Consider the following 27587-nt stretch of genomic DNA (forward strand, 5'->3'; position numbering starts at 1 on the left):
TCAAGCAAACACTTTATCAAGGTTTAAAGTTATGCAAAATTAGACTAAAGGTTTAAAGCTAGATCATTTGATCTAGATATTTATACAAGTTATTCACGTAACTACATGTTCAAGGTAATACGCACAAAACATAAATCAGCGAGACACACTGATCATAACAATGGTGGATACGTCTAATATGTGTACAAACGTGAATACGCTCAAACTATATAAAAGTGTCATTTATACAAAACTTTGCATGGGATTACAGATCCCGAAAAATTCAGTATCTGCTGCATTTAGGTTAGTCATACGTGTGTCAGGATCCATAGATATATGGGCAGAGGGTAAGCATACCCCACCACGCTTAGCATCATGTCCCCGACTTATTGAGTCAGTCTATAGGGCTGTGTGGGGTTGACTATGTGCATATACTTAGTATGTGGGTCTATAGGGTGGTTGTTTTGATTATGAACTAAAGGTTTTACATAAAATGTTTTAGTGCCAATATATTCACTAGCATGTGTTGATGATGCATTTATAAATTGTTTTACATGTAATGAAAATTTGATGGTTGGAGATAGTGGATATAGCCATTAGAATATCTGATGGCTCATGTGAAAATTTTAATACCGTAAAAAGATGTAAATTAATGTTTTCAAAGTTAAACGCTTTCGTATTATCTACGTGTGTTTAAAACCCGAATTCTGAATATAATATTATTGTATTAAATTAAGACTTTCGGCTACACATATACTATGATGCATTTACAAAATATGTATTAATGTTAGTCACACGACCAGGCCCATAAAGCCAGGTGTGACATGTTACTATCACCAAGACGTCCCTTTGGGACAAATTGAAGTTTTATTCTTTATGTTTATGTTTTTGTTGAAAGCAGGGCTGACCCGTATGTATACCCAATTAAACCTAGGGCTTTACACTCACAAATTTTTGAGGCCCCAATTTTAAAAAATATAAAGGTTGAATATAAATGTTTTAAGTTGATTTGTGTTGGATATGAAGCTTCTCTGGCGTAGTGGTCAATGCCCTGCTTTTGTTGTGTGTAACCAGGGAACGAATCCCTTCTCTGTATTTAATTTACTTATTTATTTTCAATAAGCTCAATGATCCATAATTCAAAACTCAATTGCATTTATTTTTCTAAATAAAAAGATTAATTCAATAATACTAACTAATGCATCAAATAATTTTCATTTTTCTTAAAATAAATATTAGTTCAATAAGACAATAACATGAGTGTATGTAATAGTTCTAAATTGAAGCAAAAATTGTTTCGATTTCAGAAGATTAAATTTCAACATTATTTTAGTTATGACGTTCATTCTTTTTTCAAAATTAGGATAATATATGAACATTATAATAAATGCCCATGTTGAAAATATTCAATGTATGTGGTCATGTTTTTATTCAATATATTTCAATCAAGTAACTTAAATGTTGTGTTTCAACACATTTCTATTTTCTTTGTTTTTTTTAAAGAGACAAATCTAAAATTGTTATGCAGTAGCCTGTGTTATAAAATAGAATGCATATAGAGAAATGAAATTATTTTGGTTTTATATTGAACTTGTTCATCTAATGGATATAATACAAAAAATGAAAAGGACGAACCCACTCTATGTATTTTTTAATAAGGCCTCAACTTTTTTATTCGCTTTAATCCAACAAAAAGGATGGATCGCCATTGGTTGAAAGTAAGGGTGGCAAACCCAACCCAAATGGAATGTTTTGGGTCAAGATGGATAAACTTTAAAAGTAAAATGAGTTAGGATGGATCATAAAAATTCTTCAAGTGGGTAAGGATGGGTTGGAAATTTACAAGTGAGTTTCATTTATAGGTTAAAACGGGTCAAAACAAAATATCCAAGTTATCCAAAATTTATCTTATTCAAAATACCCAAACTATCACGTGCGAAACCAAACTCATCCGAAACCCAAAAAACGATCAAAACGAAACAAAAACCTTGAACCGACTAAAACGAAACAAAAAATAAACTGAACCGAAAAAGAAAAACGACCAAAACGAAACAAAAAAAACGGGAATGAAACCGAAAAACTGACCAAATCGAAAAAAAAAGCGAAATGCAAGCGAAATGCAACCGAAAAGCTTACCAAAACTAAACAAAAACACCGAACCGACCAAAATGAAACAAAAAAACGAAACGAAACTGAATTGAAATAGAAAAACGACCAAAATGAAACAAAAAAACCGATACGAAACCGAAAAGCTAACCAAAACGGAACAAATGAAAAAGCGAAACATAACTGAAAAGCTGATCAATACAAAACAAAAACACCGAATCGACCGAAACGAAACAAAAAAACCAAAATGAAACTGAACCGAAATAAAAAAAACGACCAAAACGAAATAAAAATAGCGAACTGCAACTGAAAAGCTGACCAAAACAAACAAAAACACTGAACCGACCAAAATGAAACAAAAAAACCGAAACGAAACAAAAAAAATTTGAATTGATACTAAAAACCTGATCAAAAGGAAACATAAAAAAAACTAAATGCAATTTAAAAACCGGACCAAAACGATTCAAAAACACCGAACCGACCAAACGAAACAAAAAAACTGAAACAAAATAGAAAAACGACCAAAACGATAAAAAAAACCAATATGAAACCGAAAAACTGATCAAAACGAAACAAAAAAAACGAAATGCAATCAAAAAGCTTACCAAAACGAAACAAAAAAATTGAAACGTAGCCGACCAAAATAAAACAAAATGATTTGAAACGAAACAAAAAAAACGAGAAAAAACTGACTAAAACAAAACAACAATGAAACTGAAAAAACCGAGAAATCGAAACCGAAATCATTGAAACCGAGCAGATACCGAAACCGACCGAAGTGAAAAAAACAAAACCAAACCGAAAAAACCCCGAAAAACTCGAACCAGAACCGGTACAAAACGTTTTTTTTTAATGAACGAGGATGACGTGGGAAACATTTTAGTTATTTTACATTTTGCGTTTTTTATTTATATTTTGAGTTATTATTTTTTTAATAGTTTTTTTAAATATTTTTTTGATGAGTTTTTAAAACCCTTTGTATGTCAATTTTCACTTGGGTCAAGATGGGTTAGCTTTACCCATCTTGACCCATATCCATCCTAACCCTCTTTTTTAAATATCTATCCTGACCCATCACCTAAATCTAACCCAACCCACTCCCATTGCCACCTCTAGTTGAAAGTGAAACGAAATTTGTTACATTTGAATTGGTTTCTTTTAGAGTTAGTTAATCCAACATAATTGGATACGAGACTTAGAGCATAAAACTACATATCACAAAAAAAGAGATTAATGTCATCTTATTTATAAAGTTTTATGAGTCATCACATTCTTATATCCTCCTTGTATTCCTACTCTTTTCAATACTAATTTCCAAAACCCACTAACTTTAATAGTTCATTTCTTTTAAATATCCCGTTTATTACTATAAACAACCTAAAACTTTATTTTATTTTTTTCGCCTCTTTGTTTTAATTATTTACAAATGTTTCTAAAATATATATAAGTAATGCATATTAAAGAAATAAAACACCTTTAAAGAAAATTAAAAAAAAACGTTTTTATACAAGTAAGAAAAACAATTTTAATAAATTTAAAATATTGTTTAAAAAAGACAGTGCATAAATTATTTGATAATTAATCTTATTTTTAACTTTATTGATTTGATGGATTGAAACAAGAGTGGAAGTAAAAAAATGAAAGAAAGAAAAAAGAATTAATATAACACTTGAGCAGGTACAATCGCCCACGTAGACGATAAATATGGTAAAAGTTTAGTGAAAAAAAGCATTAGAGTTTTCAAATTCAACTACGAGATGAGTTCAAAAGGGATCCTAGAGTTTCAATTTCAATGAAAAAGGCCCTACGTATAGGCTACAAGTAAAAGTAGAAGTTCAGTGAGATAACATTAAATTTTCATCTTCTTTGTTATAAATAAATATTAAAACGCTATGCAAATTGTTGACTACGTCGCTAAAAGATCGAGTTCAATGAAAGAGACCCTAGAGTTTTCACTTCTTTGATTGGGTTAAAAGACTAACAAAAAAATAATTAAATGATTCAAGCAATAATAATGTATCCGTGTGGTTTATTTGGAAGGCAATTGATGGGGAAATTTCATAGGACCCCCATTCACTCGGACAAGATGGTATAAAACAAAAGTGAACAATTTTATTTAGATCACGCTTAAAGATGAATACACAATTGTTATATTGGAGCGATTTGCAAAGTTTTAGCTCAGTTATAGCTTCCAAATTATTCTATAAATTGTGGTACTGTTTGTCTTTGCTTCTTGTTAGTTTTTAACAGAATCCATTCTTGTTAACAGAAAAAAAAAAGGTGAAATAGAAATAGAAAATGTGTAGCACCCATAAATATCATTTTGTAAAGTTGACACCCAATTCAACTTGTGATCAAAAGTTCATCTCCATTCGACTATTTCAAAGTCCATGATCACCTACATATCATCAAAACTGAAGGATTCAAGAAACAAAACGCATCCATCACCGTCTGCTATTCATTTCAAACCCCAACATCCTAAAGCAAACAGGTCTTATCCATCATACCCGACCCGATTAATGGTATTTTCAGGACGTGGCAACCGACCATGTTGTAATATAACCGGGCTTGATCGGTTCGTGTCTCGCGGATCTCACAAGAGTCTTGCCCGGTTTATGATCATCCCTACTGAAAACGTAAATTCCAGTTTACTCACATTTCGCTTTTAAGAAATCATAGTCAAAATTTATCTTAAAAAACAAATCGGTATAATTTGAAGCAAGAAGGCAATAGTTTATATAAAACTTTAATTGCCAATTTGGACAGAAAATATATAATTACTTATATGAACCTGAAGAGGAATGACCCGCTTTAACTACAAATGTAATACCAAACATGACTTAGGGCCGTCTCTAAAAATCGTTTTAACTTTTAGGGCTTGGGACTAGTTATAACCCGGGCCTCTAAAATCACTATCTCATAGGGTTGCATTTCAAAAGCCCAAAACAAACCTAAACATAATAATAATAATAATAATAATAATAATAATAATAATAATAATAATAATAATAATAATAATAATAATAATAATTTGTCATAATTAGTCATATAAAACACAAATGAAATGGGTCAATTGGATTCCGTTAAAATGTAATATTATGGCGTGGAGGGCGAAGATGAATTGATTGCCGACCAAATTGGAACTTGTGAAGAGAAACGTGGATATTCTAATTAAGATGTGCGCCTTATGTGAGTCATGTGAAGAATCTGCAGATCATATATTTTCGGCTTGTTTTGTTGCAATTTCGGTGTGGGAGGGGATCGAGAGATGATGTGGCTTGGAGCCCATTTATGCTTTTGAGGTTAGAGATCTTATGGAAGTGTTCAAATCCGCTACGGGAGGTAAGGTGGGAAAGAGAATGTGCACGGGGTAATTATTGTTGCTGTTTGATGTATTTGAAAAGCTGGAAACGATAATATTTTTAATGGCAAGAAGGCTAATATAGGACAAATTGTGGCGGTGTAAGTTCTCTATCGTTTTTATGTCTAAAGTCTAGATCTAGATTTAAGAAGATTGTTTGAAAAGATTGGTGTAAGTCTCCTTTGTATATGTTGTAAGGTTGTTTTTTTTGCCTTCGGTCCTTCTTTTAACGACCGGTTTGGTATGGTGAATGAAAGTTTAATTTAAAAAAAAAACCACAAATGAAAGTTCTTTCTATAAGAAAAAAGAACACCACTTGTGGGAATTGCACCCATGACATTTAATTCCATAGTCTACCGATCTTTCTATCATACTAGTGAGTCATTTTGTAGTCTCCTGTTTTAAAACAAAATTGTATATAATATATATATATATATACTCATTCTATATATATATATATATACATATACTTTTTTTATAACAATTATGAGCATCTCGGGAGAGTGGGCATGGACCCATCACCCCTCCTCGCACTCTCTTTGGGCCAGGCCTGACCAGACTCATCGATAGGAAATACCAGATCTAGATATTTAATTCCACAATGTTATGTGGACATCTCAAAGAGAAAAGAAATATTTTATCTCAACAAATAAGATTGTAGATATCATTACCATTATCTGTTAGACCGTTACCACTAAGTGGGACCAATAAACGTGATCACGACCATATTCCCCGTTCATATAAATATCACATAATAGAAAGAACTCATGCAGGCATTGTTACTAACACTTAACTCTCGTACTTATTTTACAAAAGAAACTAATACTAATTTTTACGCTGGAGGATGGTTACAGGAAGAACCATTTTCATGTAACGTGGATGATGATGGTTGTTTTGCATGTTCAGTTGTTGGTTTTGCTAGTGTTCTCGTCATAAAGATTATCTTGTCGAATGGATCTTAGGATTGTATCATCTGTAACCGGATTCCCTTTTTCATAACCCACTACTATAATCATAAAATTCTTAAATGAAAGTTACACTCACATAAACAATTTAACCGATTTAATCAAGGCACAACAAAACATAAGTAGAATTGCATATCTTTGTCTCGATGACGTCGCCTATACAATTGATTATTATGACAGGATATTTCAGTTGTGGTCCCTAAGAAATTCTAAAGTTGTCACCTAATGCCTTATTATAGAGGTAGGTACCAAAAAGACCCAAATACCCTTAAGTATTACCCGCGCGTCAATTGAGGGTCCTTCATAAGGCACCCGCGGGACATATGAATCACCCGCTTAACCATCTGAGGAAGAAGCACCCTCACGGTACATGCGGAAGCATCCTGGCACCCTCAGAAGTCATCCGCAAGACGGAATACCCGTCCAAGTAAATGACCAAGAGGTAAGGCCCTGGGACAACTGTCAATAACTAACTACCTTCTAGAAGATTAACCAAGATGCTTTCTTGGGCAATAAGTGACCTCTCGCCCAATGAATAAAGGACACCTGGCAAAGCCGTTATAACCGTGCACATGGCCAGGGTCGTCTATCATCCTATCCCGTTATGACACGTGTCCAGGTTGTTATACATGCACATGCAACGTATAACTGAACCTATCATATGAGGACACGTGTCCAGGTGGTTACGAAAGCATCTTCTGAAAAGGACAGCTGGCCTAATCATCTTCTCACACCCTTCGGCTATAAATACTCTCTCAATCATCACGAGGTATTCATTCACTCCCACTGTACTCTCACCAATTACTTAAGTACTTTATATTCGTCGGAATTTTACTTATTCTCACGCCGGAGGGTGGTTACGGGAAGATCCCCCCTCTTGTCCTTGCCGTAACGAGCTCACGGTGTCTGTTTTGTAGGTTCACGTCACTGGACTTTGGGAATTGGGCTTGTATCGTACCGGTCGTTAACCGTATCCTACCATGTGGATTCATCGGATCTAGGACCCGTCTAGGGGAGTAGATCCGTGTTTCTTCATTGGCGCCATCCGTGCTTTTGTTAGAACAACAATAACTTTTTTTCCGTTTCGTTGTACGATATGAGTCAAGTTCCTGAAGGGCCGACGGGGACCCCTGTGCCTGATTCACGTGTTACCGGAATCGAAATACCTGAAGGCCTTGCTTCAAGTATTTTTGCACGTGTCACGGCCCCTAGTTCACGAACTGCTGATGTAACACCTAGAGGACGTACCCTCGAGCGTATTACAACACCAGTTGGGTTAACTCCCACTAATTTGGGAAATATCACAGCACCAGAAGGATCAAATCTAGGTGACTTGGGACGAATTATGAGGGACACCCACCGGACTCGTTCGGAATTAGGTCTGGAAGATGATTCTGGTGAATCTGATCCGGTAAGAACTCATCATCAGAATTCCAGATCTACGGGACTTTTGTCTCCGGATGAGTGGCTTCGCATCCAACAAGAAAACATGGTAGCCGAATATGAGCGTAGAGTACGCAACGAGCGTTTCCATGCTCGAAATATGACTTATGAGGAATCTCCCAGGAGGTCACTTTCTCCTCCACCAATGGGGAGAGGAAGTCAGATCCGTTACAATCAACGAACAGAACAAGATCCAGTTGAAGTAAGAAGGTTGCGTCCTCGTCCTCGTGTGGACATGCGGATGCCATCTTACTTGGATGAGTTTGATGGTCAGGATTCGACGTTTCATCCTGATGGTAGTTATTACACTGGTGACAGTCGAAGTGGAGAGGCTAGTCACCCGCGGCCAGTTGTTCGCCATGCGGAATATCATAGTGATGCCGAGCATGATTTTTCAAAACCGTATCGCCTAGAATCCTTTGCTGAAAAGTCAAAGTTTATCTCAAGCATTGCGACAGCTCCATTCCCGATGAACGCAAAAATTCCAACATCTGTTGGGACGTACAATGGAATGACAGACCCCAACGATCATTTGCTGAGATTTGTCACGGTTGGAGGAGTCAGCGGTTTGACTCTTCCATATTGGTGTCACATGTTTGCATTAACGTTCACTGGAGCTGCGTGAGAATGGTTTGAGAAACTACCTGCTGGGCAGATTAAAAGTTGGAATGACTTTGTATCCAAATTTTCTCAGCATTTTAGCCAGCAAAAGAAACATACTCGTGACCCTTCAGAAATATTGGATGTAGCAAGGCGAAATAATGAGTCTATCGAGGACTTCATTACTCGTTTTAACAACGAGAGCCTTAAGATCGGTGGGGTTAGTGAGGATTTGAAGAGAGGAGCATTCCGCAAGAACGTGAATAGTGATGCGTTGATCCGCACTTTAACGGGAAGAGACGGAATGCCCGAATCATTGGATGAGATTATGAAGGCAGCTAAATTATATGCAAGAACTAAAAAAACTTTGGGTTCTAGTAGCCAAAAGCAATTTCCAAGGGTCGAGTTCCAAACTCCGAGACCAAACAGGCAAGCCAAGGGAATAATTTGGTCAAGGCTTCAACCAACTTCAGAACCATCAAATCAAGTCGATGCAAGGTCTTTGATAGGTAATAAGAAAAAACAAAACTTTTCAGCTCGGTCTTCTAACATCTGGACTCCGCTGTCAAAGACTCCTTCAGATATTCTCTCCACCGAGAATTTGATTTTCCGGAAGCCTCAACCATTACCAAGGAAATCGTTCCTTTATAACAAAAAGCACTGCTCGTATCATAACGACATTGGACACAACACAAATGAGTGTGTGGCACTGAAGAACGAGATCGAAACAGCTGTAAAAAATGGGAAACTCGAACATTTGGTCAAAAGACCAGGGACTGGTAAACCTCCCGCATGGGATAGCCTGGGCCCAGCCAAAAGACAAGTTAAGGACCTAAACATTCATATGATTCAAGGTGGATGTAGGGTTGGAGAAAAAAGAAGAGAGTTCTTGGATGAGGAGTGGAAAAATGAGCCAGTAATTTTTCCACGAATAAAAGGTGGACCGTGCAACAAGAATCCGTTGATAATCACTGCTCTCTTCGGTCACTACCGGTCACAGTACGTATTCTCTGACACCGGCAGTACGTCCGACATCATGTACGAACAATGCTTCGAGCAATTGTATGAGGAAGACAAAGAGCGGCTAAAGCCCATCCACGCTCCTGTTTCTGGATTCGGAGGGGAAGTAATGCACCCGCGAGGGGTTATATCCTTCCCGGTCACTCTTAGTGACGGGATCCATTTAAGAACTGAGGAAGTTGAATTTTTAATCCTACCAGCAACTTCTAAACACGACATCATTCTAGGGCAAGAATCAATTGGTGACTTCAATGCTCATCCGTCCACTGCCCACGGTGTATTTGGGGTCCCAACACGCACCGGCGTAGCAATCATTCATGTCAACCGACACTGCTTTGCAACAGATAGCTCAAAACCCAGTAAGGTCCCAAGGAAAACTCAGAGGACCGAGCCGGAAAAATGGGTATTAAATAAAAAGTTTCCCGATCAGACAGTAGTGATTGGACCTGCTATCTCTGAGATAGTAAGAACTTTTTTGAAACAGTTATTAACCAAGAACATGAACATCTTTGCTTGGCAGCCCGCGGACATGACTGGTGTCCCGCGGAGCATTGCTGAACACAAATTGAGAGTAAACCCGATGTTTACCCCAATTGTCCAGAAAAAGCGGAAGATGGGCCCAGAACAAACGAAAGCTATGAATGAGCAAGTGCAGGATCTTCTTCACGCCGGAATCATCCGAGAAATCAAATACCAGGCGTGGGTGGATAATCCGTCCATCGTTCCAAAGAGCAACGGAACGTGGCGGATGTGCATTGATTTTAAGGATTTAAACAAAGCTTGCCCAAAAGATTTTTATCCGTTGCCAGAGATTGATCTCAAGGTAGATGCTGTAGCTCCATTTAAATTCAAATGTTTCCTTGATGCCTACAAGGGCTATCACCAAATCCGCATAGCGGCCTAGGATGAGGATAAAATAGCGTTCCGCATAGATCAAGGGACATTTTTCTATAAAATGATGCCCTTTGTATTGAAAAATGCAGGTGTCACATATCAACGGCTAATGGATCAAGATTTTAAAGGTCAGATAAGTCGGAATCTGGAAGTATACATGGACGACTTAGTAATCAAAAGCATTGAAGAAGATCAAATGTTAAGCGACATCGAAGAAACTTTCGAAGTTTTAAGAAGTATCAACATGAAGCTGAATCCAGCTAAATGTTCGTTTGCGATGGAAGAAGGGAAATTCCTTGAAGTGATTGTCACAGGCGCAGGCTTCAAAGCCAACCCTGATAAAGTCCAGGCCGTAGCCCGCATGCCTTCCCCTTCTTCCCTCAAAGAGGTTTAGACACTTAACAAGAGATTAGTGGTGCTAAATCGCTTTCTAGCAAATCATGCGGCAAAATCTTACCCATTCGTGTCAACACTGAGAAATTGCCTCAAAAAGGCACACTTCAAATGGACCGCGGAATCTAAACAGGGATTCCAAGAAGTCAAGAAATATTTAATGGAGTTGCCCACGTTGACAGCTCCTTATGCGGGAGAACCGTTGACGTTGTACTTATCGGCACCTGACATTGCTGTGGGAGCCGTACTACTGATGGACATAAAGAGTGTCCAAACCCCAATTTATTATGTCAGTAGGACGCTGTCGAATCCAGAGACCATGTACTCAATGTTAGAAAAACTTGTTCTAGCACTGGTCTATGCAGCTTGACGGCTCGGCAGGTATTTTCAGGGACATCCCATAAACGTCTTATGATGTGCGTGATATATATATGTTTTTATTAAATAATTTTCACACTTTGTCGGGTTTTAAAAATGGGTTTTCACTTAAACTTAATAAAACACACACAAATGGCAAGTGTACCAATCGTGTAAGTAATATAGTCGCGGTAAGAACCGAGTATCAATCCGTGGACACGTAAATTTCAATATTAAATCCTTGCATTTTATAATAACCGTAAGAAATATCTTAAAAGTTTTAGTTTTTAAAAGTAATTTTTAAAGTGACTTATAACAATGATATAAAGCAAGCAAAAATATGATAATGGAAAGATTCAAGATTTAAAAGCTATCACCTTAACTTTAGAATCCACTTGACTTCTTATGATGGTAAACTCAAATATATGGCAAATTCACTATTTTAATTTGTTTATGGAAAACAGTAGTCACTAGTTATAGATAACTATTCCTTTGATTTTTTGGAAAACTAGTATGGATTATACAAACTAATCACCTCAAATCATAATTGTAAGTGAACCTTTATGTTGAAATTTAAGGATATAGATTATCATTCAATTACGAAACTCAAATCTAACAACCGTTCGGAAAGATTACATGAAAAACACCTAATCCACCTATGGTTGATTAAAGTAGAAAAAGTTCAAGTATTCCTTTAATTTATGAATTTTCGACCCAAGTGTAATATCAAAATAGTTGTGTTAACAAAATACTTATAATATTACTTAACAAGAATATCAATTCATAACAAATGTTCAATCTTTTCAAATCTAAACATGAGGATATGTGTTTAACCAATTTTCATGTTAACATGCAAGAATTATTTTAACTATTTCTAGATTAAAAGTTATAAAGTTGCAAGAACAACATTTATAAATAAATGATAAAATCAAGAGTCTTTCAACATAACAAGACGTACCATTTATAATTCTTGTATATTAATTTCAATTGTTTAAACACAATATTTCATCAAAGGATAACCAAGAATTAATACTTATTTCAACATAAAATTACCATATATTATTTCAAACCATCAAAAGTTATCAAGTTTCATCATAAGTTAAGGTGATAAGAAGAGTTTAGCTCATGATAATAATGTAATATACATCAAAATAAAAGAACAAAGCATTCATAATTGACTTTAAGATAATCTAACCCAAGAACCAAGCTAGATGATTATGTGAATGCTAGTACTCCTTCTTGATGTTGTATGGATCTTCAAGAGCTTCTTCTTGCCTTCAATCTTCTGGAATTATGGTGATAAGGGAGTGTTTTTGTGTATGTAATTCGGTGTGTGTGAAGAAGAGAACACAAAAGACCAATTTATAGGCAAACTGCTGCAGGAGGCACAGGGTTTGCCAAATTCGGCACAGCCCATGCTGGTCCCCAAATCTCTGACAGAATATCTTTGTACTTGAAGCATGTGCACACATTTGACCATCGGGTGTGCCAATTCAAGCATGGGCTGTGTGAACCCTTGTTGGCCGACAACAGTACTTTTTGCTTCCATCATGTTAGGCATCGGGCTGTGCCAAAGTGGGCACATGGCTGTGCTTGACCTTGCTAGATGACAAATTGTACTTTTCTTTTTGTTATGGTAGACATCAGGTTGTGCCTGAATGAGCGCATGGTTGTGCCTGACTAAGCATTGGGGGGGCATGCTTAGCGCTGGAAGTTCATTTTATCGCCATTTCTTCTAGAAAATTGTTCGTTTCTTTTTTATTAGCTCATTTATCCCTGGAAATTCAAATTAAACAAGTTAAGTATCATTTCTAATTAAAATTCCTAAGAAATACCATAGATTGGAGCGTATTTGATGTATAAAAGATGTATAATTTTGTGTACATCAAACATCCCCACACTTGAACCTTACTTGTCCTCAAGCAAGCTAAAGATGAAAATTCTCCAAATGGTAAAGGATAACGAGACCATAGCTATAACATCCCTAAAAAATTAAGGTGGCCCCGAAGAAAGATACACGAACAACCCAACCAACGGAGATCTTATGAATATATGTAGTGACATAGGAAAACTGTCACACCCCAACCTACGGCGAGAATGTCGGGGCGTGAGCTGATTTCCACAGCTCACAAGGTACTATCATGCAATTGTAAAGCGACAATATCTAATTAATTTTTTAATTGTCAACGAAACAAAAATAGAGAAAATTACAATACAAAACCAATTATTCTTGTTTATGTTTAACTTTCTGAGGTCATCTCTACGTGAGCTTCAGTTCGATAAGCAATCCAATCTATAACTTGCAAACGCGTACAAAATATATATATGTCAACAACACATGTTGAGTGAGTAGATTCACCAGTTTTGACACAAACAAAATGATAATATATAATGATATAAATAATAGGGTAAAAATAAGCAAAACTGTTATCTGTGAGTATAAACAATGAAAGTGTTCAACAAGCAATGAGTGTCGGTGAAACCATTGCCAATGCGATCGGGCTCCGGCCACTACGACGGTCGTATGATCATACTATAATGAGATTATGTTGGACCTCTCCGAATGCGATTCAAGTAAGCAAGTAAGCAAATAGCAAGTAACAAACAGTCATTCAATTGATACACAACACAAAGATCATAGTTTGCGTTTGAGAAATAATAAGATAAATAATTTGATAAATGGTACACAAGTGTCCCCAAAACAATATGAAAACGAGTAAAATAGGGGAGTGATTATTCACCTGATTAAATGAGTGAAGTAAAAATGAGGATGTGTGGATGAGAGCAGTTAAACCCCTTCGGGATTCAACGACAAGGATTCCTGATTAAATATAATACAATATAAATTAAGTATAAAAGATATAATTCGATTTAATGATTTAAGATTTTGATGCGATTCGAGTTATGTTATATTTAAAATTGGTTATTGATTGATCGATGGAAATCTATTGTTGTTATTTATGCAAAACAAACATTATTGTTAATCATTTATTTAAGATGACTATTTGCATTATTATCTATAAAATACTACTAATACACGATATAATACATTTATATAAATATCTAAATAAAATAATTAAATACGCCAATTAAATAAAATGATTTATTTAAATGTAAAGTGAGATATACTTTTAATTATTTAAATAAATAGATAATCATAATAATAATAATATGTAATTATTTAAATATAATATGTAATAAGATGTAAATAAATATTTTGTTTAAACCTTTTTAGGGAAATCTACTTAGTATATATATAACGAAACAAATTTATAAAGGCGTACAACGACGAGAAAACACCAATATTGGTGTCAGGTTTTTTATGGAGTAACGTTGATTTAGTATTATATAAATTATACTTATAACACACACACACACACACATATATATATAACGAAAGCTTTTACGAGATTTAACAACAAACACTAACTCCAAAGTGTCGGTTTTAATAAAATAATATTTATTTGATAATTACTATTAATTATAAGTAATTAGTTAAACAACTAAACCTTAAAACAAATAACAAAAATAATAAAAATCCAAAACAGGGCTGGCCAGGGCTCGAACCTGCGCCCCTGGCCGGTTCTGTAGGCAATCATACGCACAACAACCAGTTAGACTAGCGTGACCATTTGATAACATCCAGAATCAATCATTTATATACAACAACAGATTTATCCCCAAATTGATTATAAAACCCTATAAATCCCAATTGATTAATCCGTTAAAAGTTGTTCAATTAAGGTTAGGGTTATCATTAAACATGATAGCGCGAACTGTTTATAAGATTCAATTACCTGATTGTACCTCAAATCAATGGTGGACGGCAAAACATAAGCGACGACCAAGAACATCATCGGGTTTGATATTAGCAGCATGTTCTAATCCAATTCAAGTTAGGTATTGGATCGCGAGGTTGTGGAGATGATGCAGGCTCAGTTAATTGGATTATTATGTACGATGTGATGTATATTGATAGCGAGTGATGTCGGTTAGAAAATAATAATCAATATGCATAATATACGATCTGGTTTCTTAATTTAAAGCATCGGTATAGCCGATTAAGGCAATATTATCAAACTGATTGACTCGATTACCAAGTTTAGAGCGAGAATTGAGACCCAAGTTTGTTAAACGGGTCAATAAACGGGTCTCGGGTAAATGGTGCGGGTCATAGGTTTCTAGATCAGAAATATAATATAATAATATGTATAATATTCACATTTTAATCCCCGTAGGTTGAGGTTGAAACCAATAATTGGTAAAAGTTTAGTTTAAGAGTGAAATAGTAACATCTTGAAAGTTGTATATATATATTTATAAACAATTTAAGCAATAATATTATAATAATTAACTATCTCGATAAACGCGATGTTTTATCAAAAATAACCCGACATGGAAAAAGGGTCGGGTAACGAATAAAATCTCAATTGGGAAAATCGAGTTGTTACAAAAACATGGTTTGTATTTATGAGTTTCTTTTTATGCAAAATTACACGTTCTCACAATGTTCACTAACACTCGATTTTATATCTGATCATACATGTAATGTTGTATGTATATATGAACACTCTTGTCAAAATGCAACTTGTGAAAAATAAGCTTGCTGAGGGATCCATTCTCCACCCACTTATTGAAATGTTTGCATAAACAGGGAGGTAATATATGTTGGTGTTTGGTTTAAATAGAGTGTGGAAGGTTTGTTGGTTTAAGGTTCATGGTTTTAAAAGAAAAGTAATTATAAACAAATGTAACTTGATCGGGAGATGTGATAAATCTTCCATGCCTTTTGAGTTCACAAAATTTGCTCCTTTCATCACCTTTTGTGTATGGTGATCTTCTTTTGATTTTTTTTTTTGAATATGAAGATATACAAAAATAGTGACCAACAACTGAAACATATGTCTTTACTTCCGTTGGTCTTCTTGAAACTTGATCTTGAAGTAAAATGGTGTAAAATTGTTTGAAATTGAAGAGGTTGATGTGGTTAGATGATTTTGTGTTGGGTAAAAGAAAATGTTTCTTTGGAGTAGGGTTAATGTGGTTTGTGATGGTGTTTGTGGAAATTTTTGGGTAGGTAATATATTACCTCCATCTTTATACAAACATTTCGTTCGGATCTCGAAAGGTATGCCCAAACAAGTTCTAATTCATACGAAACAAATGACTCACTCAATCCGCCAAAAGGTAACCGATGATATATAGTAATACGGCTTGAAGCTTTGCTCACGGAAACGAAGGGATTGGGTTTAAACGCCACATTTTGCATAAAGTTTTTCTTCAGAAATACAAACCATATTTTCGGTGTTCACATTAAGTTAAAGTTGATTCGGTGGTTGGTTTGTACGAGCACTTTTCGAAAAACAACCTTAACCCTTGGTTTTGTCAAAAATTTATTAAAGGCTTAACGGTCTTTTATTTATTATTATTAATAATATTTTTTCTTTTTTAAATAATTGACACAAAAATTAAAATTTGGAGAGTTTTTCGAAAATATTTTATTGGACAAAACAAAAGTTCAAGTAAACCCCTCCACACACTTGAATTTCACATTGCCCTCAATGTGAAAAAATATATAAAAATGCAATACAAAATGTAGTGAAAGGATGATAAGTAACTCCCCTATATGTCGGCGACGTAGGGCTGCATCCGAAATCCACACTTGTCTTCCAGGTAGATGTTTCAACGAAAGAGGCAACAACCATCCAAACAAACATCAAAAAAATAAAAGTTATAAAAATAAGATAATATAACGTCTAGACTGGGCACGGAACAACTAGTACCCCAAACACGCTGAAAATTGTCTAGACATTTCCCGATAAAGAGTTTTTTTTTTTTTTTTTTTTTTTTTTTTTAAGCAAAAACTATGTACAAGTGCCATGTTTTTGGTTAAGGGTCCTGGCGAGACCGGAGCATTATTTATTCGTTTTTGGGATGGAGGTGGACAACCTCCAAAGTTAGCTCGGCTAGTCTGTCAAGATAATGTTTTAGGCGGTGGCCGTTAACCTTGAAATTGCTACCGTCATCATGTTCTACTTCCACGGTTCCGTACGGGAAGACTTTTCGGACCGTGTATGGACCGACCACCGAGACTTCAACTTTCCGGGAAATAAACGCAACCTAGAGTTGTAAAGCAAAACACGATCACCCATTTTGAATTCTTTGTTTTCTTTCAAACGTTTATCATGTAACAACTTAGTGCGTTCCTTGTAGATTGTGGAATTCGCATAAGCTTGATTTCTTAATTCTTCTAGCTCATGAATTTGCATGAACCGAGTTTCGCTCGCATCGACTAAGTCTAGATTAACGGCTTTCAACGCCCAGTAAGTTTGATGCTCCAGTTCCACAGGAAGATGACAAGCTTTTCCATAAATCAACCTAAACGGTGTGGTACCGATAGGAGTTTTATGAGCGGTTCGCAAAGCCCATAATGCGTCATCTAACTTTTCAGACCAAGTCTTATGATTTTGTCCGACTGTTTTCTCAAGAAATCGCTTAATGCCCCGGTTTGTGACTTCAACTTGCCCACTGGTTTGCGAGTGGTATGGTGTTGAAAAGATGTGGTGGACACCATAGCGAAACAATGTTTTTTCCATATGAGCATTGCAGAAATGTGTTCCACGGTCACTAATGAGTTCTTTTGGGACACCAAAACGTGAGAACAATTTTTTAGGAATTTAACAACTACCCTAGCATCGTTGGTGGGTAAAGCCTGAGCTTCAATCCATTTTGAAACATAATCGACAGCAACTAGGATATACCGATTTCCAAACAAAATCGGGAATGGTCCCATGAAGTCAATCCCCCAAACATCGAACACTTCACAAACTTGTATGGCCTTTTGAGGCATTTCATCTCGTGCAGAAATGTTGCTTGCCCGTTGGCATGCATCACAAGATTTTACAAGGTCATAAGCATCTCGAAAAATGGTGGGCCAGAAGAAACCGGCATTAAACACCTTCTTTGCGGTGGATGTGACCCCATGATGTCCTCCTGTGGGTCCTTCATGACAATGTTGGAGGATTTTGGTTGCTTCATCTCCGAACACACATCGACGAACGACTTGATCGGCTCCGATCCTGAACAGTTGTGGATCTTCCCAAAAATAATACTTGAGATCAGAAAAGAATTTTTTACGCTGCTGGTGTGTTAAACCTTTTAGCATGATACCATATGCTAAATAGTTTGCATAATCGGCAAACCAAGGGAACTCATCTTCTTCTTCTTTCAGAATCGTTTGAATGTGCATGAGAACCTCATGGGGGAATTGTCATTTATGTGAGTCCCTAGTGGTTCATGTGAAGCTGAGCACTCCAAACGCGAAAGATGATTGGCAGCGACATTTTCTGCACCCCTTTTATCTTGAATTTCGATATCAAATTCTTAAGTAGCAAGACCCAACGGATTAGTCGAGGCTTTGCATCTTGCTTGTTGAAAAGATAGCGAATGGCTTCATGGTCGGTGTAAACGATGGTTTTTGAAAGAACAAGATAAGATCTGAATTTGTCGAAAGCAAACACTACGGCCAACAACTCCTTTTCGGTGGTTGTGTAGTTTTCTTGTGCATCGTTGAGAGTCTTGCTGGCTTAGTAGATTGGGAGAAAATGCTTATCTTTCCTTTGGCCTAGAACTGCTCCTACAGCAAAATCGCTTGCATCACACATGATTTCGAAAGGTAATGTCCAATCTGGAGCAACCATAATCGGAGCATTGACAAGTTTATCTTTCAAAAAGTTGAAAGCTTTCAAACATTCACAAGAGAAAATAAATGGTGCATCTTTTTCATGGAGTTGGGTCATTGGTCGAGCGATTTTAGAAAAATCTTTTATGAAGCGGCGGTAAAAATCTGCATGACCAAGAAAACTCCTGATTGCTTTGACAGATGTTGGAGGTGGGAGTTTGGAAATTGTTTCGATTTTTGCCCTGTCAACTTCAAGTCATGCTTGAGAGATCTTGTGATCAAGAACGATGCCTTCACGAACCATGAAATGGCATTTTTCCCAATTAAGAACTAGATTTACTTCTTCACATCTTGTCAACATTTTTTTCAAATTCTTAAGACAATGATCAAAAGAGTCTCCAAAAACAGAAAAATCGTCCATAAAGACTTCCATTGAGTGATCGATCATCTCATGGAAAATGGCTACCATGCAACGTTGAAAGGTAGTAGGTGCATTTCACAGCCCAAAGGGCATTCGTCGGTAGGCAAACGTACCATAAGGGCATGTGAATGTAGTCTTTTCCTGATCTTCAGGAGCAATGAGAATTTGAAAATAACCAGAAAAACCGTCAAGGAAGCAATAGAACATCTTCCCAGACAAGAATTCAAGAATTTTGATCAATGAAAGGGAGTGGAAAATGATCTTTTCTTGTGGAGTCATTAAGCTTGCGATAATCAATGCAAACCCTCCAGCCTGTGACAGTTCTCATTGGTATAAGCTCATCTTTCTCGTTCATTACCACAGTCATTCCTCCCTTCTTGGGTACAACTTGAACCGGGCTTACCCAAGGTGAATCAGAGATATGGTAGATTAACCATGCATCAAGGAGTTTGATTACTTCTTTCTTCACGACATCTTGCATGTTGGGATTCAGACGCCTTTGATATTGAACTACAGGTTTGTAGTCTTCCTCCATGAGGATTTTGTGGGTGCAGAAAGAAGGACTAATGCCTTTGATATCCATAATTTTCCATGCAATGGCTTTCTTATGAAGTTTGAGAACATCGAGCAACTTTTTCTTCTCGTCAATCGACAAGTTAGCTGAGATGATCACAGGGAGTTGAGATTCACCTTCCAAGAAAGCATAATCTAGGTGAGCTGGCAGTTCTTTTAACTCCAAGGCTGGTGGTTCCTTAGTGGATGGTTTAGCTTTGGTTTCAAGTTTGAGATCGACAACTTCGAAAAATTTTTGCGATGAAGACGTTTCTTAGTCCTCCAGATCGATGACTTCTTCGACGATGTGATCCTCTCGAATGGGTTCAGAGATAGGTTTTTCAAGAATTTGTGTATCAAGAACATTCGAGATGGCAGAAACCCTCATATGGCAACTTACAATAGAATCAATAACATCGATGCAATAAAGTGAATCATCATGGTGTTGTGGGTGCTGCATGTATCTACCTATGTCGAATGTGACCTGCTCATCATTTACTCTAAGAGTTAGTTTGCCCGTGCAAACATCAATGAGTGCTCTAGCCGTGGCTAGGAAAGGTCTCTCTAATATGAGGGGAACATTCTTGTCCTCATCCATGTCGAGGATCACAAAATCTACTGGGAACACGAACTTGTCAATTTTGACTAGCATGTTCTCAACAATTCCCCGAGGGTATTTTATGGAACGATCGGCTAACTGGATGCTCATGCGGGTGGTTTTTGGTTCACCTATCCCTAGTTTTGCAAAAACCGCATAAGGCATCAAATTGATACTAGCTCCTAGATCGGCTAGGGCATTGCTAACAGACAAACTTCCTATTAGGCAAGGAATAGTAAAACTCCCTGGATCAGTCATTTTCTCTGGAAGCTTGTTTTGCAGAATGGCTGAACATTCTTCGTTCAACGTGACATGAGATAACTCCTCCAACTTCCTTTTGTTGGTAAGAACATCTTTCAAAAATTTGGTATATTTTGGCATTTGTGAAAGTGCTTCAACGAATGGAATGTTGATGTGGAGTTGCTTGAATAGCTCGAGGAATTTTCCGTATTGAGCCTCCAACCTTTCTTTCTTCAAACGCGCTGGATAAGGAATTGGAGGAATATAGGTTCTGACTAGTTCCTTTGGTTGTGCGGTACTTGCTGGGACTAGCCTCTCTTGCACCTCTTCAGGAATCTCAGTCTCCTTTTCCATGGCCATTGGTTCTGAGGTTGGTTCGGTAACCATAGTGGTTCTGCCACTCCCCAAAGTGACTGCATTTACAGCTGCATTCGGGTTGTTTACTGTGTTGTTTGGAAGGCCATTTAGTTGTCTTTCAGAGAATAGTTGAGCAAGTTGCCCCACTTGATTCTCAATGTTTTGCAAGTGTGCCCTCTGATTCCTTAGCTCTATCTCATTCTTTTGGAATCTCTCTTCGGTTAGTCGGTTCCTTTTCTCAACTATTTTGTTTGCAGTTTCAGTGTTAGCCAACAATTGTGTTAGAAGACTATTTGTTGTGGTTTCGTTGGTTGTTTGTTGACTGGTACTTTGCTCTTGGTTATGGTATTGAGGCTTGGGTTGGTAGGTTTGGTTTTGGTTGAAATGACGTTTTTCAAACCCATGTGGTGCTTGGTTGTTTGCTCCATCCTTCCAGCTAAAATTAGGATGACTCCTCCAACCAGGGTTGTATGAATTCCCGTAGGAGTTGTTTTGTCGGCTTACGAAATCGACTTCTTCAACCATCATGCTCTGCTGGTAATAGTTCGTTTTGTGTTCTCCCCCACAAGTGTCACACTTGTTCTTGGCCTTCACCAACTCTGTTTGTAGTTGCTCAAATTTCTTTGAGAGTGCTTCGAATTGCGCTATGACAAAAGTGTTGGAGTCAACTTGGTGCATACCCTTGTGTGATGGTCTGGACCTTGGTGGGTTGTAAGCGAAGCTTTTCTTGGCTGCTTTCTCTAGAACTTCGAATGCTTTGTTTGGAGATTTGGTTCCGAGATCCCCACCAGCAATTTGGTCGATTGCCTGCTTGTTTTGGCTTGATTGGGCGTCGAAGAATGTTTGGACTTGGAGCCATTTGTTCAGCCCATGGTGTGGACATCTTCTTAGCAAGCTCTTGTACCTCTCCCAGGCTGCGTGCAATGACTCATCTTCGTCGGTTCTGAATCCGGTGATGCTGGCTCGGTACTTTATGTTTTTGTCTGGTGGAAAGTATTTCAAGAGGAACTTCTCTACCATCTAGTCCCAATTGGTAACTGTGCCAGATGGCAGTGATTCTAGCCAATCCAAGGCATGGCTTCGAAGGGAGAAGAGAAAAATCTTGAGCCTAATTTGGTCCTCAGAGCAGTTTTCAATTTTGAAAGTACCGCATATTCGTAAGAATCGAGATATATGAGATAATGGGTCTTCATCGAGAAGCCCATGGAATTGAACAGAGTTTTCCACCATATGAATGGTGCTGAATTTGATTTCGAAGTGTTCCGTGATTTTTGGTGGTGCCACGCCACTTCCATAACCTTCGAGGGTCGGCTTGCCGTATTGGTTCATGTTAGGTTCGTTTTCTGGGTTATTGGGTGCCACCATGTTTTCTTTGGTAGTTACGTCCGCAAACACCTAGTTTTCGATTGTCTCTGATACTACACGTGAACGGTTGCGTAACCTTTGGTGAAGGTGACGTTCGGGTTCCGAAAGTGGTGAAACAAGCTCAGGTGCGGGCGTGGAGGACATTCATTACCTAAGAAAATATATAAAGAAAACTAAACAACTAAAAGTGAACTATAAGTAAAGCGGAAATAAATAAACTCTTCTTTTTTCTTTTTTAAGTAAACTAAGATTTTTTTTCTTAATTAGACTAAAAATAAGTAAACTAATTACTTTTTTTTAGACTAAAACTAAATAAACTAAAATGAACAAAATTTAAATATATTTTTTTGAACAATTATTAACAACGGTTGAAATAAAAAACTTAGATTAGTATTAAAATTTTACCGTGTCCCCGGCAACGGCGCCTAAAACTTGATGTGCGTGATATATATATATATATGTTTTATTAAATATTTTTCACACTTTGTCGGGTATTAAAAATGGGTTTTCACTTAAACTTAATAAAACACACACAAATGGCAAGTGTACCAATCGTGTAAGTAATATAGTTGCGGTAAGAACCGAGTATCAATCCGTGGACACGTAAATTTCAATATTAAATCCTTGCATTTTATAATAACCGTAAGAAATATCTTAAAAGTTTTAGTTTTTAAAATTAATTTTTAAAGTGACTTATAACAATGATATAAAGCAAGCAAAAATATGATAATGGAAAGATTCAAGATTTAAAAGCTATCACCTTACTTTAGAATCCACTTGACTTCTTATGATGGTAAACTCAAATATATGGTAAATTCACTATTTTAATTTGTTTATGGAAAAGAGTAGTCACTAGTTATAGATAACTATTCCTTTGATTTTTTGGAAAACTAGTATGGATTATACAAACTAATCACCTCAAATCATAATTGTAAGTGAACTTTTATGTTGAAATTTAAGGATATAGATTATCATTCAATTACGAAACTCAAATCTAACAACCGTTCGGAAAGATTACATGAAAAACACCTAATCCACCTATGGTTGATTAAAGTAGAAAAAGTTCAAGTATTCCATTAATTTATGAATTTTCGACCCAAGTGTAATATCAAAATAGTTGTGTTAACAAAATACTTATAATATTACTTAACAAGAATATCAATTCATAACAAATGTTCAATCTTTTCAAATCTAAACATGAGGATATCTGTTTAACCAATTTTCATGTTAACATGCAAGAATTATTTTAACTATTTCTAGATTAAAAGTTATAAAGTTGCAAGAACAACATTTATAAATAAATGATAAAATCAAGAGTCTTTCAACATAACAAGACATACCATTTATAATTCTTGTATATTAATTTCAATTGTTTAAATACAATATTTCATCAAAGGATAACCAAGAATTAATCATTATTTCAACATAAAATTACCATATATTATTTCAAACCATCAAAAGTTATCAAGTTTCATCATAAGTTAAGGTGATAAGAAGAGTTTAGCTCATGATAATAATGTAATATACATCAAAATAAAAGAACAAAGCATTCATAATTGACTTTAAGATAATCTAACCCAAGAACCAAACTAGATGATTATGTGAATGCTAGTACTCCTTCTTGATGTTGTATGGATCTTCAAGAGCTTCTTCTTGCCTTCAATCTTCTGGAATTATGGTGATAAGGGAGTGTTTTTGTGTATGTAATTCGGTGTGTGTGAAGAAGAGAACACAAAAGACCAATTTATAGGCAAACTGCTGCAGGAGGCACAGGGTTTGCCAAATTCGGCACAGCCCATGCTGGTCCCCAAATCTCTGACAGAATATCTTTGTACTTGAAGCATGTGCACACATTTGACCATCGGGTGTGCCAATTCAAGCATGGGCTGTGTGAACCCTTGTTGGCCGACAACAGTACTTTTTGCTTCCATCATGTTAGGCATCGGGCTGTGCCAAAGTGGGCACATGGCTGTGCTTGACCTTGCTAGATGACAAATTGTACTTTTCTTTTTGTTATGGTAGACATAAGGTTGTGCCTGAATGAGCGCATGGTTGTGCCTGACTAAGCATTGGGCTGTGTCTTCCTGGGGATGGGGCATGCTTAGCGTTGGAAGTTCATTTTATCGCCATTTCTTCTAGAAAATTGTTCGTTTCTCTTTTATTAGCTCATTTATCCCTGGAAATTCAAATTAAACAAGTTAAGTATCATTTCTAATTAAAATTCCCAAGAAATACCATAGATTGGAGCGTATTTGATGTATAAAAGATGTATAATTTTGTGTACATCAAACATCCCCACACTTGAACCTTACTTGTCCTCAAGCAAGCTAAAGATGAAAATTCTCCAAATGGTAAAGGATAACGAGACAATTGTTATAACATCCCTAAAAAATTAAGGTGGCCCGATGAAAGATACACGAACAACCCAACCAACGGAGATCTTATGAATATATGAGTGACATAGGAAAACATGGTTTGTATTTATGAGTTTCTTTTTATGCAAAATTACACGTTCAATGTTCACTCACACTCGGTTTTATATCTGATCATACATGTAATGTTGTATGTATATATGAACACTCTTGTCAAAATGCAACTTGTGAAAAATAAGCTTGTCGAGGGATCCATTCTCCACCCACTTATTGAAATGTTTGCATAAACAGGGAGGTAATATATGTTGGTGTTTGGTTTGGATAGAGTGTGGAAGGTTTGTTTGTTTAAGGTTCATGGGTTTAAAAGAAAAGAAATTGTAAACAAATGTAACTTGATCGGGAGAAGTGATAAATCTTCCTTGCCTTTTGAGTTCACAAAATTTGCTCCTTTCATCACCTTTTGTGTATGGTGATCTTCTTTTGAATTTTTTTTGAATATGAAGATGGCCCCAACTTGGGAGGGTCCTTATAAAATCAAACAAGTGTTATCTTAAGGTGCCTATAAGTTAGAAAAATTGGACGGGACTGAGATTCCCAGAACTTGGAAGGGGCTTAGTTGAAAAAATACTACATATAGTATGTACGCTTTTATTTTATATTTTTGGCCTGCGTGCCCAAATAGACTAGCTGATGCTATGTAATTTCATTTTTTGTAATACGGCTTATGCCAGATCTATGGAAATTTATTTTAGTCTCATGTAAATATGTGTTGCTATGTAATCCTTTACTGACAAACAAGAAGATCCAATAAACACTTATATTATGAAGAATAAGACAAAGTGTACCGGACAAAACAAACTTCTTATTATTGGTTAAAAGAGATTACAAAGGGAGGATGGTTACAAGAATGATAAATCTACATCTATGGGGCGGCATCTTTGCCTCCCGCATTATCATTATTCGCTTTATCTTGATCCTCTTCATCTTCCTCAGCAAGTCCAAGGAGGTCCTTCAGCTGATCTATGCTGTCCTCCTCGTCCGCAAGCTCAGATATCTGCTCCGCAAGAGAAAACTTTAAAGAATCAAAAGTTTTTGTCTTTTGGATAAGTATTGAAGCAGTATCCTGGCCGTGCAGAATATATTCTTCCGGAAGCTTGCCTTCTGAAGCGAATTTGTAGCCTTCCTGGAAGCCTATCTGACGGCCAGCTTGTTTGGACGCATTCAGAAGAATGGCGACACAGTTCCCAAGCTCGTCACTATCCCGAGCATCGGCAATAGCCTGTTGGAATAATTAAACATAAATAATTATGGACAATTTGATTATTCACAAAAAAATAAGATAGATACCTCGGGAACTCCTTCCGCCAACAACCACTTCTTGTCCGCCTTAGCCCTGACAAGCTCCATTTTGTGACCAACACATTCCAAGGCCTAGTCTCGACTTTTAGCAACAAGGTCGGCCAAACGCTTGTCCTTAGCTGCTGATTCAGCTTGAAGAGTTTTTATCAGCTCAGCTTATTCTTCCAACTGCTTTTGAAGAACACTCTTGGCCTCTTCAGAAGCAAGACGGTTAGACCTCTTCGCCTCCAAGGCATGATGGCTTTCCTTAGCCACATCCATGGCCCCGAGGGCTTCCTTCTTGGCTTCAGCTGCCTGAATTTCCAGGTCATCCCACTTTTCATTCATCGCCAGCCAGTCTCGGCATATCTCCTGGCTAGTAGAAACAGTATTCGCCACATGATAAGAATGTGAATTCAATAATTCTTGGCGAATACGACGGCTTTATCGCTTCCTCTCTGCGGGGGGGGGGGGGAGGCTTTCCCACAAATATTCAAAACATACATCCACGTCGTTTAGCATTGTATTTTGACGTAAAGTCCAACACGGATGATGTGGGGCATCATCCTCTTCATGAGGAGATGGAGAGTTTTGACGCCCATAGGCGAACGTGCTAATACCGCCTTGATCTCTGAAGCGATGAACGTTGAAGGAAGGTGACATATTAAACTCATCCGTATTACCAACTTCCTTACCCTTCAGAGGGGAATCATCCGCAACATTGATCAGTTCTTGAACGATCTTAGGCGGAGAGAATGGTGGAGACGGAGGCAGTGGTGAAGATGAGCTCTTCAGACCTGAAACGCCCTTAGAAAAGTCTTTCAGGGCTACTGTACAACGTCAAATAGTACATTAGACATATGTTTGATTGATAGTAAGCAGATAAATTCGAAAAGCGTTAAACATACCCAAGGAAATGTCTTCAGAATCAAGCTGGTGAAGACGGGTTTCCAAGTTGGCAGGTTTTTGCTTCTTTGCTTTCTTGGAAGGAGCAGCCTTAGTAGGTTGAACTTTACGCTTACCAACTGCCTTGGAAACAACCGCACAAATAGCTTTAACCTCCCCCTCAACGTCGGAATCACCAATCGTTTGGTGATCACCCTCGTCACCCGTTACCGAGTCTGCGATTGACTTTGAACCCAGCTTGCGGGTTAAACCTATAGACGAGGACAAGACGTTTGGGGAGTCTGTAGTATTAATAAGTGATTCTCCACCATGAGGTGATGATTCTTCACTAGAAGATAGAAGTATTATCACCCCGCTAGGAGTCATGACAGTAAGAGGTTGAGGTTTTAGAATTCCCTCACCTTCGGCGATGATCTTCTCACCTTTCTCGAACATAGCCTCAGACACCACAACCTCCGCACGACGAGTGGAGAACAAAAAATTGCTCCTGGTACGTTCAAGAAATGACGACTCGTTTGGATGAATGGGCCGGCGCACCATCAAACTCTCCACCTTATCCAAAAGGGAGCAAAGAATAGAGCCCTCACCTGCGTGATTGAAGTCGTTAAGATCATAAAATAAAAATCAGGAAGAATAAAG

The 27587-nt window shown here is 37.0% G+C and overlaps 1 protein-coding gene across 1 annotated transcript; it reads right to left on the reverse strand.

The window, feature by feature from the left end:
• Positions 1-20046: 20046 nt before the first annotated feature.
• Positions 20047-21987, reverse strand: LOC143592785 (uncharacterized). Its single transcript, XM_077072615.1, has 2 exons — positions 20586-21987; positions 20047-20507 (listed from the first exon to the last, which is right to left on the reverse strand). The coding sequence occupies exons 1-2, from the start codon at positions 21985-21987 to the stop codon at positions 20047-20049; spliced, it is 1863 nt and encodes a 620-aa protein (XP_076928730.1).
• Between the last annotated feature and the right edge of the window lie 5600 nt (positions 21988-27587).

Source organism: Bidens hawaiensis, unplaced genomic scaffold, assembly GCF_021521415.1.
Source record: "Bidens hawaiensis isolate Kalapana, Puna unplaced genomic scaffold, B.hawaiensis_p1.1 tig00041228_1, whole genome shotgun sequence".
In the NCBI taxonomy this organism is placed as follows: domain Eukaryota; kingdom Viridiplantae; phylum Streptophyta; class Magnoliopsida; order Asterales; family Asteraceae; genus Bidens; species Bidens hawaiensis.